This window comes from Crocuta crocuta, unplaced genomic scaffold, assembly GCF_008692635.1.
Source record: "Crocuta crocuta isolate KB4526 unplaced genomic scaffold, BGI_CrCroc_1.0 scaffold139, whole genome shotgun sequence".
Lineage (NCBI taxonomy): Eukaryota > Metazoa > Chordata > Mammalia > Carnivora > Hyaenidae > Crocuta > Crocuta crocuta.
Genome location: NW_027533258.1, coordinates 10,993,081 through 11,011,338, shown reverse-complemented (window position 1 = coordinate 11,011,338; position 18,258 = coordinate 10,993,081). Strand labels below are relative to the sequence as shown.

The 18,258-nt window shown below is 60.2% G+C and overlaps 1 protein-coding gene across 1 annotated transcript in view; it reads left to right on the top strand.

The window, feature by feature from the left end:
- NLRP1 (NLR family pyrin domain containing 1) overlaps positions 1-18,258 on the top strand; it is a 24,580-nt gene that overhangs the window by 1,768 nt on the left and 4,554 nt on the right. Inside the window, exons 3-14 of the mRNA XM_077746776.1 lie at positions 54-174; positions 1,435-1,623; positions 3,915-5,544; positions 6,752-6,922; positions 8,292-8,483; positions 8,883-9,053; positions 11,073-11,162; positions 11,995-12,083; positions 12,637-12,799; positions 13,959-14,182; positions 16,888-17,150; positions 17,497-17,622. Coding sequence (XP_077602902.1) covers positions 54-174; positions 1,435-1,623; positions 3,915-5,544; positions 6,752-6,922; positions 8,292-8,483; positions 8,883-9,053; positions 11,073-11,162; positions 11,995-12,083; positions 12,637-12,799; positions 13,959-14,182; positions 16,888-17,150; positions 17,497-17,622 — 3,429 coding nt within the window. The remainder of the gene's footprint in view (positions 1-53; positions 175-1,434; positions 1,624-3,914; positions 5,545-6,751; positions 6,923-8,291; positions 8,484-8,882; positions 9,054-11,072; positions 11,163-11,994; positions 12,084-12,636; positions 12,800-13,958; positions 14,183-16,887; positions 17,151-17,496; positions 17,623-18,258) is intronic.

Sequence of the window (18,258 nt, the reverse complement as noted above, 5' to 3'; positions counted from 1 at the left end):
TAGACCGCTCACATCCCCCCCACAGGTGCCCCTCCGGTGCCCCCACCCACCAGGATCCCTCTCCCCAGCCACCCCCGTGTGCCACCCGGTCCCCCTGGTTCTCCCTGTGTGGTAGCCATGACACAGCAATTCCGCCCGGCCCCAGCTTGCTCTCGCGGCTCCAGATGCCACTTAGTAAGTACTTGTCCCTGAAATGAGGCATTCGCCCCTCCCCACGTGGCTTATCAAAATCTCGCTACCCAGGGGCGCCTGGGGGGCTCAGGCGGTTGAGCAGCTGCCTCTGGCTCAGGTCATGATCTCACGGTTCGTGGGTTCGAGCCCCGCGTCGGGCTCTGTGCTGACGGCCTGGAGCCGCTTCGGATTCTGTGTCTCCCTCTCTCTCTGCCCCTCCCCTCACTCATTGTCTCTCTCTCTCCCTCTCTCTCAAAACTAAATAAACATTTAAAAATACTTTTTAAATATCTTTACCTAATACAAGTTTTCACCAGAAGGAAGTTTCAGACCAGCTACTAAGAGGATACAATTGTGTCTTCCACCTTAACGATTCTTTTTGGCGATAGTTTTATTGAGATATAATTCACCTCTCTAAAGTGTATAACTCGATGGCTTTTTACTACAGAGTTATGCATCAGTTTTAGAACATTTTCATCACCTCCTCCCCTCAAAAAAAACTCACCCACACACCCACTCCCAAGAGAAACAAAAACCCATCTTCACACAAAAACTTGTACATGAAGGATCATGTTATGATTATTCGTAAGAGACAGAAAACACCAACGACCCAAATGTAGATGAACGGATGAATGGATAAACAAAATATGGTTTACACAGACACAGAAATTATTTTTCAATGAAAGAATGAAGTGCTGATACAAGCCACAACACGGGAAACCCTCGAAAACACAGGAAGTGAAAGAGGCCGGTAAAAATGACCAGATAGCCTGTAACTCCGTCTTTATGGGATGCCCAGGATGGGCAGACGCGCAGAGAAAGAAGACAGGTTCCTGTGTGGCTGTGGTTGGGGTTTGGGGGAAATGGTAGGTGATGCCAAAGGGCAACGTGTTTTTCTTTTCTCATCTTTACGATTTAAAAAAAAATTTTAATGTTTATGTACTTTTGAGAGAGAGACAGACAGACTATGAGCAGATGAGGGGCAGAGAGAGAGGGAGACACAGAATCCAAAGCAGCTCCAGGCTCCGAGCTGTCAGCACAGAGCCCGACGTGGGGCTTGAACCCACGAACCGCGACACCATGACCTGAGCCGAAGTCGGACGCTTAACCGCTGGGCCCCCCAGGCGCCCCTCACTTTTGTGATTTTAAGCCTCCGATTACCAACACGCGCCCCAAAGGACTGTAGTGAGAGCTCAGAACACAGGGCCGGACATAAAATGGATATTCGGTAAATGACAATTTCCTTCCTGTCTCTTCCCCCAGGAGACCCTCCCTGGCCCCTTTTCCAAGCGCTTCCGAGCTCCCCAGACCAAGAATCGCCATTCCAGGAGTCACCCAACGCGCCGACGTCCACAGCGGTGCTGGGGCGCTGGGGGTCCCCACTTCCGCCCAGCCCAGAGCCCGGAAAGCAGGAGGCTCCTGAGGCTGATACGTGCGGAAACCGCAGCGCAGGTGAGGCCCACAGAGCCGCAGGCGCGGGGTGGGCGGGGGGCAGAGGCCGGCTGAGCACGGGGTCCCCAGCACACCTGACATTCCTCCCCGGAAACCCCTCTGCCGGGGGGGCGGGGGGTCCCCTCCAGCGGCTAAGGCACTGCCTCCAGGTGCGTCGGCCGGTACAGGAAACACATCCGGCTCCGTGCCTGGAGCTTCCCTGCACGTGCACTCACGTCTCACAGCCCCTCCCTCATGAGACGGGGTCACTGTCACCCCATCCCGGAGATGAGAAGGGCTGGGCTCAGAGGGTGAGGTCTCACGGTCACTGGAGGTCGGGGTGGAATTCACTCCGTGTCCTTCTCTGTGAAGCCACAGTCCACACCTGTAAGCCCGAATCACATTCCCTCTGCCGTCTGGGCAACAGGGACAGTCACAGGCTCAGGGGCTCCTGACGCCCCTCTTAGCCGTCCCCCGAGACCTGCCCCTAATGCTAGGAGATGCCCCCTTTGTAATCTGGGAGGTGTTAAGTTCAAAGGACTCTTTGTGCACCCAAGTAGGAGCGAACTTGCGGATTTTGGTCCTGAAATGTGTGCGCCCAGGCTTCAAGGGGATCGATGGACTTAATTAGTTATACCACCATCTATTCCGAAAAGAAAAGAAGAAGGAAGGAAGGAAGGAAGGAAGGAAGGAAGGAAGGAAGGAAGGAAGGNAGGGAGGGAGGGAGGGAGGGAGGGGAGGAATGCATTATATAGAAACACACTAATGCAAAAACATTGCAACAAAAAAGCAAATATGAAATGCATGAGGACTAATCATTTGCAAATAATTAATTATTAATTGATTTTGAGGTCAGTGATTCACACCCACGTCGCAGTGTCGAGAGCACCCTGAATTTCCCTAAACACTTACTTTCACCAGCGGGTTATACTTTCATGCATTTTCCGACGCCTAACTAGCATCTTCTCATTTCAGCCGGAAGAACCCCCTTTAGCGTTTCTCGTAAATCAGGTCGATGGTGATGAGCTTTTGTCTGTCTAGGAAGGGGTCCCCCTTTCCTTCTGAAGCACCGCTTGGCCAGGTCAGGTGGTTTTGTTGACAGTGTATTTCTCTTGGTGCTTCGAGTGAGTGCATCCGTCTGCCCACCCCACCTGGACCCGCAAAGTCTCTACTGAGAAATCTGCGTACGGCCTCACGGGAGTTCCCTTGTCTGTGACGAGTCATTTTTTCTTGCCGCTTTCAAAATTCTCTATCACTTTGGGGCGCCTGGGTGGCTTAGTCGCTTAAGCGTCCGACTTTCGCTTAGGTCATGATCTCGCGGTTCGTGGGTTCGAGCCCCGCGTCGGGCTCTGTGCTGACTGCCAGCTCAGAGCCTGGAGCCTGTTTCAGTCTGTGACTCCCTCTCTCTCTGACCCTCCCCTGCTCACACTGTCTCTCTCTCTCTCCTAGAAATAAATTTAAAAAAAAAAAATTAAAAAAAAACTCTCCCTGACTTTGATGTTTTTACAGCGGTAATAGAATGCGGAAAAGGGAAGTCCTCTGTGGATTGAGCCTGCACCGGGGCCTATGAGCCTCATGTAACACGTCCGTATCTTTCTCCAATTGTGGGAAGTTTTTAACCATTATTTCTTTAATAAGCTTTCTGTCCCTTTCTCTCTCTTCTGCTTCTGGGACTCCCAGAATGGAAATATCTCTGCTTCATGGTGTCTTCACTCTTTTTCACGCTTTGATTGCTGTCTCTCTGTTGAGCTTCTCGTTTTGCCCCTGGATGGCTTTCCTGGTGTCCCTGGGTGTCTGTCTGTGTTCTGGTCTGGCTCGCGGAGCTCCCCGGAAGGTTTATTTAGAAGTCTTTGGTGACGCGCGGATCTCCGTCCTGGGGGCCGACTGCCGGGACAGTATCGTGGTTCTTCGCTGCCGTCACGTGTCTTTATTTTCTCACATTCCCTCTCCTGTGTTGACGTGTGTGTGTTTGATGGAGCATTCATGTCTCCCAGACTCTGTGAACTGGCGCTGGTTGGGAAATACCGTCATCGGTGGGTCGGTGCGAAGGGGAGGGGGTGGCAGCTCTGAGTCCAGGGAAGTCCAGGATCCCCGTGCAGCTCCGTCGTCTGAGGTCAGTGTCGGTGAAGATGCCTCCTGATCTCCTACTCTGCCCCTGGGGACGTCACAGCCAAGAGGAGCCCTTGGGTGGGTGCCTGAAACAGTTGCTGAATGAATGAATGAACGAACGGATGAATGAATGAACAGGTGAAGGAACACGGGAACAGATCTACCCTGTACCTTCACGCTCCCTCTCTCCCTCCTCCCCGTAGAACTCAGAGAGAGGAATCCGCACCCGAAGACAGAGAGGCCCAGCCCCACACGGTGGTGGGAAGATGGGGATGTGCACCCCAAATTCACACAGCTGCTGCTTCTGCACAGAGCGCACCCCAGAGGCCACGAGTCCCTAGCCAAGGGCAGCTGGCACCCCGGGGCGGCGGAGAAGCAGGGACACCTGATTGAGCTCAAAGACTTGTTCGGCCCCGGCCCGGGGGCCCAGGAAGAGCCCCGCGCGGTCGTGCTGCACGGCGCCGCTGGCACCGGGAAGTCCACGGTGGCCCGGTGGGTGAGGAGAGCCTGGGAGGAAGGCCTGCTGTTCACCGAGCGCTTCCGCCACGTCGTCTACGTCAACTGCAGAGAGCTGGCCCGCTCGGAGGCCGCGAGCCTCAGCGAGCTCGTCGCTCGGGGCCAGGCCGGCCCTGGGGTTCCCGTCGGACACATCCTGTCCCAGCCAGAGCACCTGCTCCTCATCCTCGATGACCTGGGGGAGCCCAAGTGGGCGCCGGAGGAGCGGAGGGCCAGGCCGGGCCCGCACGGGGACCCGCGGCAGCCGGTGCGCGCGCTGCTGGGCGGCCTGCTGGGGGGACGCCTACTTCCCGGGGCGTCTCTGCTCATCACGGCGCGGACCACAGCGCTGCGCGGGCTCACCCCTTCCCTGGAGCAGCCTCGGTGGGTGGAGGTCCTGGGGTTCTCCGAGTCGGCCAGGACGGAATACTTCCACACGTATTTCGAGAACGAAAGCCAAGCGGCCAGAGCCCTCCGCTTGGTGGAATCGAACCAAGCGCTCTTGACTGTGTGCCTGGTGCCCTGGGCGGCCTGGCTGGCCTGCACGTGCCTCAGGTGGCAGATGGAGCGGGCACAAGAGCTGGCACTGGCGCCGCGGACCGCCACGGCGCTCTGTCTGCACTACCTGTCGCAGGCTCTGCCGGCCCAGCCCCTGGGGGCTCAGCTGAGGGGCCTCTGCGATCTGGCCGCTGAGGGCGTCTGGCGGGGCAGGAGCCTCTTCAGCTGGGGGGACCTCAGGAAGCACGGCCTGGACGTGGCCACCGTCTCCACCCTGGTGAAGTCCGGCGTTCTCCGGAAACACCCCTGCTCCCCGAGCTACGGCTTCACTCACCTGTGCCTCCAGGAGCTGTTTGCGGCCGTGCGCTGTGTGCTGGGGGCGCCGGGGGAGCAGAGTCAGCGCCCCGATGGCATCACGGGGACCGAAAACCTGCTAGAGGTGTACGGGAGGCGGGACCTGTTTGGGGCCCCGACCACGCGCTTCCTGTTGGGGCTCCTGAGCGAGCAGGGGGAGCGGCACTTGGAGCGGGTCTTCGAGGTCAAGCTGCCGGCGGACAGGAGGCGGGAGCTCCTGCGCTGGGCGGAGGCCGAGGTCCGGGCCCAGCCCCCCTCTCTGTGGCCGGGCTGCCTGCAGCTGCTCCAGTGTCTGTACGAGACCCAGGACGAGGGGTTCCTGACGCAGGCGATGGCCCATTTCCGCGGCGCGAGGCTGTGCGTGCAGACGGGCGCCGAGCTCCTCGCCTTCGCTTTCTGCGTTAAGTTCTGCTGCCACGTGGAGAGGCTCCAGCTGAACGAGGGTGGGCGGCACGGACACGCGTGGGGGCCCCCGGGCGTGGCTCTGTGAGTACCTCACGCCCCTCCCCACGCCCCCCTGTCCACCCTCACTCTCGCGAAGCCTGGCGCCCAGAATGGAGGCCGCCGGTGGCTTCTAACCGCAAATCCGGCCCCCACGGCCGGTCCACCCGAGACCCTCTGCACCCAGGGGTGGCCCCGTGTGGCCCCAGCGCTGCCGCTTCCCGTCCTGTGACGATGGTCACCTTCCCTCCTGGGCACACGTCCACCCCTGGGCTGGCCCGAGGTCCCCTCCGCGCAGCCGACCTGTCCCCGTTTCTCTCTCTCCAACCCCGTGATGGCTGTGGACCGTGACATTGGCCCCGACATGTCCCCCGTCACCTGAGAACGTGTGTGCCTGAAAGAGAGTCTCTATTTCCCCCTGAAAACCTGGCTTCCTTCTTCGAGCCAGTGAGGCACTAGCGCTCAGCCCGAAACCCGCCGCCAGCCTCCAGCCCAGCCCGGCAGTGCTGATCGCTTAGTGCCTGTGTGCGGCTCCCACCAGCCCTCAGATGACTCATTCCTTGAGTACTTATTAGGAACTGATTTTAGGGGGCGCCTGGGTGGCTTGGTCGGTGAAACGTCTGACTCGATTTCAGCTCAGGTCTCAGTCTCGCGGGTTGAGCGGGTTGCAGGAAATGAGATGCTCCGCCTCGGAGCGTCCTCCTGGGGACCCTCTCTGTGGTCGGGCTGCCCTTGGAAGGGGACAGGGTCCCCCGCCAGCCACCCCAGGCAGCGGCGTACAGGGTCACAGACAACACCCCACGGGTCACCCTCAGACCCTCCCAGCCTCTGCTCCTTCCTCCCGCCCTCCTCTCCTTCTGCACCGGGGACCCCAGGATGTCCGTGCGGAGGGAAGACAGGTGCGTCTGCACTGGGGGGAGGGAGTCTCCCCGCGCCCCACGCCCGGCACTGAGGACAAAACCAGATGAGAGACCTCTGCCCCGCCCTCAGGGACCTGGCAGACGGAGACAGAAACAGACACACAAATGAACACTTGAGTGTGGTGGGGGGCAGGGCTGCGGAGCCCCCCAGTGCAGGGAGCGGGGGGCTGCTCAGGGCACACAGCGCGGGGTGCGGGGGGAGGAGCGGTCGGGGGGGCCGCTGGGTCCAGGGCGCAGCACCTCCTCCTCCGAGGGGCAGAGCCCTGTGTGCTGTGCAGGGCTGTGCGCCCAGACCGCGCACACGCAGGTCACGCCTGCCCCCCCCCCCCCAGGCTCAGCTGGGCCCCGGTCACCGATGGCGGCTGGCGGCTCCTCTTCTCCACCCTCCGGGCCACGGGGAACCTGAAGGAGCTGGACCTGAGTGGAAACCCCCTGAGCCCGTCCGCGGTTCAGGCCCTTTGTGACGCCCTGAGGCTGCCGTCCTGCTGCCTGGAGACCCTGCGGTGAGTGTGGGCTGGTGGCCCTGGAACGGGCTGGGAGGTCCCGGGAGCGCACTTCCCTCGTGGCCGGGCCTGTGGCGCCACAGTACAGACCCCGGTGATGAAGAACAGGAACCAACTGAGGCAGAGAGCGAAGTGGGGGCAGCTAGACGGGCGCGTGCATGTGTGTGCGTGCGTGTGCGTGTGTGTGTGCATGCGTGTGCGTGCGCGTGTGTGTGTACGTGTGCTTGCTCAGACTTGTGCGTGTGCGTGCATGCGTGTGTACTTGTTCAGACTCGTGTGTGTGCACGTGTGTGTGCACATGTGTGTGCATACTTGCTCAGACTTAAGAAGGAAAAGACTTGACTTTGGAAATTGACCGTGAAAGACACTAGAGAGCAGAAACCGCAGGGGGCAGGCTGGNGGCCGCGGATTTCCATCTCACGGCTGCGTTTTTCTCTGTGACGTAGGAGTTGGGTCGTCTGCTCCGAGTGTGAGGCTCGGCCGTCGGAGGTTGGGGGGAAGCTGCCGTTCTGGCTGGTGTAGACGCTGTTAGGGGTATTTCTGCCGTCCAGACACTGCGGAGGCCCATGAGCGAGTCGTGGCTCACAGGGACGCCACCTGCCCCGTTGCTCAGGCGGGAGAGGGCGTCGGGCCCCGAGGCAGGAAAATGGCGAGCTCTGGGTTAGCCGGGAAGGTGTGACAGACAGAAGGTCACGTGCAGGGTGTTGGCGACGATGGCTCGACGCCGAGGGAAGTGGAGGAAAGAACGCGGAGAGATGGAGAGAAAGGGGAGCAGGAAGGAACTGAGGTCGAGCCAACAGAGTAAGAGGGCAAATCCGGCCTTGTGCCCTGCCTTCCCGTGACGCCTCCCAAAGCCGTTCCCGCCAGAATGCTGAGTGTGGCAGAGAAGGCTCTTGGGGACTCAGAAGGGGCGCCGGGGTGGCTCAGTCGGTTCAGTGTCCGGCTTCGGCTCAGGTCATGATCTCACAGTTCGTGGGTTTGAGCCCCGGGTGGGGCTCTGTGCTGACAGCTGAGCCTGGAGCTGCTTCGGATTCTGTGTCTTCTCTCTCTGCCCCTCCGCTTGCTCTCTCTCTCTCAAAAATAAACATAAAAAAATGTTTGTAAAAGACAAACAGCAGGTGCAAAGGCCCTGAGGCAGGGCCAAGCCTGGGATGTTTAAGGAACGACAAGCAGGCCGGTGAGGATGGAGCTAAAGGGATGGACGATAAAGACGGATATGACAAGAAGCCAGGTCCCCAGTGTCCTGTGGACAAGGTCCCTGAGTCGAACTCTGAGCACTTGACAAAACGGGGGAGACTTTGATCGACAAAGATCTTTGTTTCTATTCTGCCCCCGAGGCTGCGCCCTGNAGCGTGCGTGTCTCCCACAGGCTGGCGGGCTGCGGGCTGGCGGCGGAGGGCTGCAGACACCTTGCCTCGGGGCTGAGCGCCAGCCGGACGCTGGCCGAGCTGCAGCTGAGCTTCAACCTGCTGCTGGACGCCGGCGCGGAGCACCTGTGCGGGGGGCTGGCGCAGCCGGGCTGCGGGCTCCAGCGGCTNACCCTGGGGCAGACAGACAGAAGGTGGGGGCTCGCGGGGCCAGGCCGGGGCAGACCCCCCTTCCCGCGGGAGCCACCACTCGCCCCTTTGACCCTCACTCTCGGATGGAAGTCGGCTGTTCACTCTGTATTGGCGTCGAACCCCCCAAAGCCCCCCATGTCGCCGGCTCGGGGCGCCGGGCCGGGTCCTTGGGGTCGGCGCTGGGACCCGGCCGTGCAGGTGGGACGCTGGGCTAACGGGGTGAGCGGGTGGGGTCACGCAGGGAGAGCGAGGCCGCTGTGGCTTCTCGGCTGCAGGGGGGGCTCGCAGCCTCCCAGGCCCCTGCGAGACTCCTGTGCTGTCACCCAGAGCCTCCGCGGGGCCCCAGGCGCTAGAGAGGGAGCCCGGACGGCGGGTGCTGGGCAGGGGCCCCCGGGACNNAGGCTCCCCGGCTGCGGCCTCACGTCGCGCTGCTGCCCCGCCCTGGCCTCCGCGCTGGGCGCCGGCCCCCCGCTGACGGAGCTGGACCTGCAGCAGAACGAGCTGGGCGACGAGGGCGTGAGGCTGGTGTGCGGGGGGCTCCGGCACCCCGCCTGCTCGCTCACCCTCCTGTGGTAAGGCCCGCGGGGCCCGTGGCAGAGGCCCGGGGGGAGGGGAGACGGCTGGGGGGACACGGGAGCCGTGGACGCGGACAGAGGGAGGGAAAGGGCTGAGAAATGCACGGTCAGCCTGCTCCGCCCCAACTCAGGCGGCTGACTTGGGCCAGACTTCTGAGACTCGGTGTGCTCATCTGGGTAATGGGACCATGTGTCCTCTGTAAGGGGCCCTGCAGGTCACTTCTGCCTCCAGGCCACGGCTTCCTTCCCGCCTTCCCTCACTGAGCCCCCGGCCAGGCAGTGAGGACGCAGCAGTGGGCCGCCCTCCTGACGCTCAGGCTCCGTGGGAACCAGGGCGAGGCCCCAGGCAGAAGCAGGAGCTGGCCAGGCCCAGGCAGGGGAGGGTACCCGGGCAGGACGGGCACAGGCCAAGGAGGCCTGCAGTGTGGGGGCAGTGGGCCGCCCTCCTTCCTGCCCCGAGGCCCTGGATGGTTGTCCCCTGAAGACACATCCAGGGCTATTTCTGGCTGACAGCCTCGCAGGCGCCCCGGACGGGCCAGGGGTGCAGGACACACGTGCCCCGCACCCAGTGGGCTCCACCAGCCCTGGAGGGGGTCTGCACAGCCCGGGCCCTCGGAGCCGGGGAGCAGTGGGGGACGGATCCCGGGAGCTGGACAGGGTGCACCTGGGTCCTCGTAAAGCCGAACAGACCCTTCCCAGCCCGGGAGCTGGTGCCTCACCTCCCTGCCCCTCCTCACGGAGCATTTTCTTTTCTTCTTTTCTCTCTTTTTTCTGTTTTTTGGTTTTTTATTAATTTTTTAATATTTATTTTTGAGAGAGAGAGCATGAGCAGGGGCGGAACAGAGAGAGAGAGGGAGACACAGAATCCAAAACAGGATCCAAGCTCTGAGATGTCAGCACAGAGCCCAACATGGGGCTCGAACCCCACAAACCGTGAGATCATGACCTGAGCCAAAGTCGGATGCTTAACCGACTGAGTCCCCCAGGCGCCCGTTTTTTTTTTTTCTTTTTTACAGTTTATTTATTTTGAGAGACAGCATGAGTGGGGGAGGGGCAGAGAGAGAAGGGGGAGAGAGAATCCCAAACAGGCTCCATGCTGCCAGCGCAGAGCCTGACGTGGGGCTCGAACCCACGAAATGTGAGATCCTGACCTGAGTGGGAATCAGGAGTCAGAAGCTTAGCAGACTAAGCCACCAAGGTGCTCCTACCTTTTTCCTAAGCAAACTCTGTCCCCAACATGGGGCTCGAAGCCGTGACCCTGAAATCAAGACCCCCGGGCTCTCCTGACTGAGCCAGCCAGGCATCTCCCCCCTCCGACCCCGGGGCATTTCTGGCTCTTCCCCCCTTGCACATGTCTGTCTGTCTGTCCGTGGCCTTTGTGGGGGAGACGACTCCTGCCCCCGCTCAGCAGCTCACCCTCTGACGGGCTGTGAAGGTCTCTGCCTCCTTCCCTCCTGGCTGCGGGGCCTGACCTGCAGGGATGGCCTTCCACGCAGTGGGCCCGTCCCCCCCCCCCCCAGGCCACGAGGGCTCTGTGGCAGTAATGAGGCCTGGGCACGTCTCTGGGCGGGGGTCGGGCTTCACACTGCTGCCGTGTCCGCGGCTCACACATGATAGACACGCGAGCGACACGTGATAGAGGTGAGAACACAGATACCCAGAAGGGACAACAAATTTCCCGGATCCCAGAGAAGGCCCAGAAAACAAGGCCTGTGAAAATGGAAAGAGGGACGCTCTCTTTCCAGCAACCCTTCTGGCCTCTGGGTGGGAAATCCCAGGCTCCACCCTGGAGGTGGTGGCTTCGAGGCTGGGGACCAACTGCCCTGTGGCAGGTGCCGTGACTGAAGAAGGAAGGCAGAGCCCCCGCGGCCAGGAGTGCTGGGGGCGGTCGCTGCAGGATGGCCCGGACCAGCGGGGCGGTGCCACCAAGGCCGTCCCCTTCCCAGGGCGGGCAGCTCACAGTGACCGGGGCTCCTGTGTGGCTCCGGGGGAACCAGGCTTCCCCTGTGCTCACAGGCTGGACCAGAGCCGGCTGAGCGAGGAGGTGGTGCGGCTGCTGAGGGCCCTGGAGCAGGAGAAGCCTCATCTGCTCATCTCCACCCGATGGTAAGGGGCGCAGGGGGCCCCCGAACCCCTCAGGCTGACCTGGGCCCAAGGCTGAACCTAGAGGCTGATGCGGAGCCAGGAGGCGGGGCGGAGGCGGGGCCGGGGGGGAAGGGGAGGGGGAGGAGCCGGGATGGGGCGGGGCCAGGGAGTAGATGGGCGGAGACAGGGCGGAGGCTGGACGATGTGGGGCGGGGCCGGGGAGTAGATGGGCGGAGACAGGGCGGAGGCTGGACGAGGTGGGGCGGGGCCAGGGAGTAGATGGGCGGAGACAGGGCGGAGGCTGGACGATGTGGGACGGGGCCGGGGCGGGGGGGGGGCGGGCAGGAAAGGGATGGCTTAAGCCAAGATTCTCTTTTGCCTCCAGCAAAGCGTCATCCTCGAGGCAGCTGAGGTCCTAGAGGGAGGTCACTGCCTGTTTCTGGAACTTGTTAATGGACTGTAGGCAGTAGGGGAATTTAATTTTTCATTTGCCTCACTTTCCCCCATCACCATGGCAGGCACTTAAACCCCCTTCCATCTTGATGAAGTGATATTACGGCTTCAGGAGATTTGGCTCCGGATAAGCTTGCCTCTTTCTTGCAGGTTACTAAGTTCTCCGTAAACTGGGGAGGGTGTTAGCTTGTGCTTGGCCCTCAGCCTGCCTTACGCTCCTGTGTCCGTCGGTCAGCTCTCACGGGGGACCTGGGGGGTCAGGATGATGTCCCAGCTCTGTTACGAAGGGCTGGGCAGATGAGGCCGTTCACAGCCTGGACGGGCTGATTTTAAGTGGGACTGTCAGGGAGATGGCCCAGCTTCCTCTGAGATCTCAGGGGTGGTGGACGCCCTTGTCTAGGAAGCCGGGTGTGACAGTCCCTAAGGAGGGTCCGGGTGAGGGACAGACGGACGACGTGTCTTCACGCAAGCGGCAGAGACAAGAATCAGGTAGAGTCTGAAGGGCCCGGCCGGGGGCATCCTGACGGGCGGCTCCTGGGCCGGCCCCACCCCTTGGGACCAGGCGGGTTCCCCACCAAAGAGAGTCCACCCCACGAAGTCTCCACCCCTAGAAACCTGCGGGATTTCTGCCCCCGTCTGTCCCAGCCTCAGGGACCCAGACTCTGAAGCAGGAGCCTCCCAGGGCCCACTCGGCTTCTGGGGCCCCTGGGAGTTGCCTCTCCATCCCTGCCCATCCATCTTTTGAGCCATGTTCCTCTCACAAGCTGCCCACCTGCAGTGGAAAACAACACCTCTGGACGGGTGGGCTGGGGCTGGGGCTGGGCAGGGGCTGGGCAGGGGCTGGGCTGGGTGAGCAGGGCTAGGTCTCCTCAGGCAGCAGACAGGCAGCATCAGGAGCAGAAATTGAGGCTTCAGAGCCACCCCCACCCGGGCACGTCCCGGCAGCCCCGCCTTGGGAAGGGGCCCTGCGTGGTCTGTCCAAAGGGGGCCAGGGGAGGCCAGACCGCAGATCCTAGGCTGACCCCTGTCCTGCCTGTGACAGAGGGAAGCCCCCATCAAGTAGCGCAGGTGGGAGCCTTCTGTCTGCCTTCTCCTGCCCTTGCGGAGGACCTGCTCGCGGAGCCCCTGGGGAGTGAGGATGACTTCTGGGGCCCCGTGGGGCCTGTGGCCACCAAAGTGGTTGACGAAGAGAGAAGCCTGTACCGGTGAGGGGGGCAGCGGGGGGCTCTGCTGTCGCGGGCTGGCTTCCCTCATCACCATCCCCACTGCCGGTCGGCAGTATACCCACTGCACGGGGGCCCCTCCCCTCCAAGCCAGCAGGCAAGGACCCGGCTGAGAGACCGAGCCAGTGCTTTTATTAGGGAAAAGGGGCTTTATTATAAAAATGTTCGACCATACACAAAAACAGAGTCCAGGGACCTGCATGTGCCTCAACAGCTGCGATGCTGGGTTTGTTCAGTCTTCCTGTCTGCTGTTGTTACAGCATTTTAAATCCAAGACACTGGGTGATTTCACCCTGAAATGTTTTGTGATGTATTTTAATTTTTTAAGTTTATTTATTTTGAGAGACACAGAGAGAGAGAGCACAAGCAGGGGAGAGGCAGACACAGAAGGAGAGAGAGAATCCCAAGCAGGCTCCACACTGTCAGCACAGAGCCGGACAAGGGGCTTGAACTCACTAATTGTGAGATCATGACCTGAGCTGAAACCAAGAGTCAGATGCCTAACTGACTGAACCATGCAGGGCCCCCAGCAAATAGGCCTTTTAAAAATAAGAACACTTTAGGGGTGCCTGGGTGGCTCAGTTGAGCATCACACTTCGGCTCAGGTCATGATCTCATGGTTCGTGGGTCCGAGCCCCACGTCGGGCTCTGTGCTGACAGCTCAGAGCCTGGAGCCTGCTTCCCACTCTGTATCTCCCTCTCTGTCTGCCCCTCCCCTGCTCATTCTCTGCTTCTCAGTAATAAATTAAAATGCTAAAAAAATTTTTTTAATAAAAAAATAAAAATAAGAACCCTTTACTGGTTCATCACCACCATCGTCATGGAAACAGCTAGCCACCCCCCAGGCATGTGGTAACTGTCCGCGTGCACCGGGTGGCTTCGTACTGAGCACTCTGACATGGGTGCCGTCATCATCCCCGTTTGGAGGTGTGAACGCTGGGGTGGGAGGTTCTGCGAGGTGCTCAGGGACCCACAGTCAGGGGCAAAGGCCTCAGAGCTCAAACCCGAGCCCTTCTGACCGCGGCGTCTGGATGTGACACTCTGCTGCATCCACGTGGCCCCGCACGGGGCCCGGCGCCGGCAGCTGCTCCGCGAGTTTGCGTGGAGTGATTCTGTGTCTGCCTCTGCCTGCTCCGCCCAGGGCTCACCTGCCCATGGCTGGCTCCTACCGCTGGCCCAGCACAGGTCTGCGGTTTGTGGTGAGAGGGCCAGCGACCATCGACGTTGAGTTCTGTGCCTGGAGGGAGCACCTGCGCGGGACGGTCCCACAGCACAGCTGGGTGGTGGCAGGGCCTCTGTTTGACATCAAGGCCGAGCCAGGGGCCGTGGCGGCTGTGTACCTCCCGCACTTTGTGGACCTCCAAGGTGAGTGGGAGGGAGGCGTGCAGGGAGGGGACAGCGGTAATGGTGGGCCTGGAGGGGCTCGTGTGGCACTGTCCTGGGGGAGGGGACAGGGTCCTGGGGGAGGGGACAGGGTCCTGGGGGAGGGGACAGTGTCCTGGGGGAGGGGACAGGGTCCTGGGGGAGGGGACACTGTCTGTCCTGGGGGAGGGGCACCTGGCGTCCTCAGAGAGACTGAGAGTGTCACAGAAGTGGAGCGCGGTGCTCTGGGCATATCTATTTTGAAGCATTTTTGTCTCCTAGCCTCATAATTCTTCTTGCCTGAATTACCTGAAAGTTTCCCTAAGTAACAGCGGTCTCCGCAGTAAGAGTGTTAACTGGCGTCTATTAAGTGCGCTCTACCCAGATTGTGCCACTCATGGTCCCAGCAGGAGACAGACCACATACCCAGCTGAGGTTTTTGAAGACACTTTGCAAAGGCAGGGCTGTTTACAAAGTAAGGTGAAGTGAGCCATCGGGGATGGTGGGGTTCCCAGGGACGAGCACCAGGGAAGAATGTTACTGCTCCCATAGGCCGGGAGAAGACACGGTGTCTCCAGACTCCCTCTGGGAGCCGGAGCGATGAACGAGGCACTTCCAGGAAGATATGCAGTTATAAGGGGTAATGCCTCTTTTCCGGCCTGTCTCACTTCCAAGGACTTCCCACAGATAACTTTCCAGGAAATATAAGCTCACAATCAAAAATCTCACATACAGCAAACAAGGCACCACAAGTGAGAAGCAGTGGAAGCTGCAGGTAGCAGATTAAGTCCTGAAAAGATTTCAGAGATTGGAATGATCAGAACAGCAAATAAGTACGTTCCTTGTGCTTAACGGAAGAGCCTTTAAAATACGAGCAAGAAGCAAGAAGCCGTTAAAAGGGGTAAATCAAGTTTGGAAACAAACCTAGGGAAGATATTTTTTTAAAACCTAGGGGAGAAAAGATTCAGCGGCATAAAAGAGACCACGAGAAAGCCTAACACACATCCAATGAGAATCTGGAAGTATGATGTGAACAGGATGGGGAAGAAGCAGTGTTCAAGGAGACAACTGCCAAGAAATTTTCTGCAGTTGCTGAAAGACGTAACTTTGTTTTCAGAATGAAAAAATCCTAAAAATCCAGGCAGAAGAGAGAGGAATCTGGACCCATCGTAGTGACGATACTGAATACCAAAGCCTTGGGAGGGTTGTGGACTCAAGCAGAAGGAGAGACAAAGACCTCACAGGGGCCACAGTCGGCTGACCGCGGATTCTGAAGGGCAGCTGTGGAAGGCAAAGGCAGTGGGGGTACCGGACCCCTCCAAGGTAGTGATGTCGCAACTGTCCCTCGGGAAATACCAAGCACAGAAAAATCATCGTCTGAGAAAAGCATAAAACTAGAATAAAGAGTAAAACTGTTGAAAAGTTTGAAGCACGCGCAAACCGAAACAGCTTTCCACGAACGGATCCTCACGGAAGGAAACGCCGAAGGATGCACCTTGGACACCACGAGCATGATCCCATCCCACGTGGAAGGGGTGGGGTGCAATGTGGAGTCATCACAGAGGTGCTAGCATGCATGCGGCTGAATCTACCAAAACACCAGCTGCATGAAGCAGAAATGACGATGTCTGGCACGGGGCACTTAAAACAGAGAAAGAACCGGGGCGCCTGGGGGGCTCAGTCCGTTGAGCATCTGACTTCGGCTCAGGTCATGATCTCATGGCTCATGGGTTCGAGCCCCGCCATCAGGACCTAGTGTCCGTCAGTCTAATGAGCAGGTCAGAAGAATCTGGTGCGTTCCCCACGTCAAATCATGATGCAGACAAGAGCTTCGTTTCCTTCTGATCGATGATTTCATGAACGATTTGTGTTACAGCCTATAGCAGTGGTGAGCACACTCAGGATATGTGGGTGTAGTTAGATAATGGAGGGGGATGTGTTTTTCATGTTCCATTTGTATATTGGTTAACGTATTCATTTATAGTGCCATCCAGCATTTACAGCCATTCACATAAAGCGATCAGTTGACTTTAGACTTTAAGCATGAACGTTAAAATATTAGGACCATCGATCAGAGAACATATGTAAGAAGAGTAATTTACAAACTTGTAGCAAAGACAGATGGAAAGAAGAATGAAAGATAAGGCACTGCCCCGTATGCGGGACGCGGAAGGCTCATTTGTTGAGACCACAAAGGCTCGATAAGCCATTGAAGCCGCAGGAGGAGAGTGTGGGGGCCAGGACGGAGGGTCCGGGGGCACCTAGCCAGACAGACAGGGTCACTGGGGGGAGATTCCAGAGTGAGGCATGGGCAGGGGCGTGCAAGATGGCCCTGGGGCCGTAGAGACGTGGTCACGTGGGTAAGGGTCGGGGAGGCGCACTGTTGGCTCAGGCCTGGCCGTCTGCAGAGCAGTGAATAGAGGCAGCACACCCGCCATCAGAGAGGGACCTTGGCCCTTTTCCGGCTCATTCCTGCCTGGGGTCACATCTGCTGGCCTTTGTCACCAGCCCTCATTGTCACAGTGTCCACGCCAGCACGATCCAGGGCCGGGGGCTGGGGCTTCTGTGGGCTTGGCTCTGGGGGGCTCTGCTCCTCCCCAGGCCGGCCACGAGCCCCCATCCCGGGCCCCCGTTGCCCATGCTGCCCCGGTCCAGCCTGACCCCATGAAGGCACTAAATCCCGGTCTCTCACATCCGTCCTTCGACAGAGGGCCATGTGGACAGCTCCCTGTTCCACGTGGCCCACTTTAAGGAGGAGGGGATGCTCGTGGAGAAGCCGGCCCGGGTAGAGGCGTCCCATGCGGTCCTGGAGAACCCCAGCTTCTCCCCCGTGGGGGTCCTGCTCAGGACCCTGCAGGCTGCTCTGCGCTTCGTGCCCGTCACCTGCAGCGTGCTGCTGTACCATCGCCCCCGCCCGGGCGAGGTCGCCTTCCACGTCTACCTGGTTCCCAGCGACTGCTCCGTCCGGAAGGTGGCCCTGGGAGCCAGGAGGCCTGGGCCGGGTGGGCTGTGGGCAACTCAGAGGGTCCCCAGATGGGCCAGCTGGGGTCCGGGTGGGGCGCACGGTCACCCTGAGCCCCTATGCTTGGCCGTGGGCTGGCCAGAGACAGGCTCCGGGCCCGAGCCACCTCCTGTCCCCTCCACATCTGTCCCCGGAGGCCCCAGCCCCCACCCTGGGAATGTCCGTGTAGCGGGGCATGGGGGGCGGGGGGATGCGGGAGCTCCACCTCATTCGGTTCCGACCACATTCGTGGGACAGAACCCCCAGCCACACGCCAGACACCCCGTCCCCTGAGCACGCTCCCCGTGCCCCGCAGGCCATAGACGACGAAGAGAACAAGTTCCAGTTTATGCGGATACACAAGCCGCCTCCGCTGGCCTCGCTCTACATGGGCTCCCGCTACATCGTGTCTGGTTCCGAGAAGCTAGAAGTCATCCCCAAGGTGAGCAGTCCGGAGGCAGAGGTCATGCCTGGAGCCCCGGTGGGGGGAGGGGGGTACCTCGGAGGGAGTCGGGCTGGGCAGACTGGACGCAGGCCTGGGGGGCAGGCTAGTGCTTCAAGGTCAGTGTGAAGGAGGTTAGCTGGGGGAGGGGCACGCTCAGGATGGGGCGACGCTGACATCTGACGTGAGGGCACCGAGGGGGGGACAGTCGGTACCAAGACAGACACCCCGCCCCTGGCCAGAGGACATCCGGACAGGATGAGACCTGCGTCATCGTAAGCAGGGACCAGAGCCACGAAGGGCTGTGAAGGAGGCCCAAGCAGGCCGTGGAAGAGGGTGACCCCCAGTCTGGGGGTCCAGGGAAGACGGGTCAGGCCAGAAGGTGGAGGCCCCTGGGGGCAGGGGGAGAGTCCGCGGAATCGAGGTTCCTTCTGAAGGTGGAGCCGATGGACTTGGCGTGTGTGGGGAGAGGATGGCGCCTGACTCTGTGGCCTGTGGTGCAGGGTCTACTGAGTTTGGGTAAAGTGGGGCGGGGCTTGGAGCCGGCTGTGTGGGTCTGAAGGGGTCGTGTGCAGGACCCTTTGAGAAGACAGGCTTGGAGCTGGAGAGGTGAGGGGCTGGGGGGGGATGGAGAGG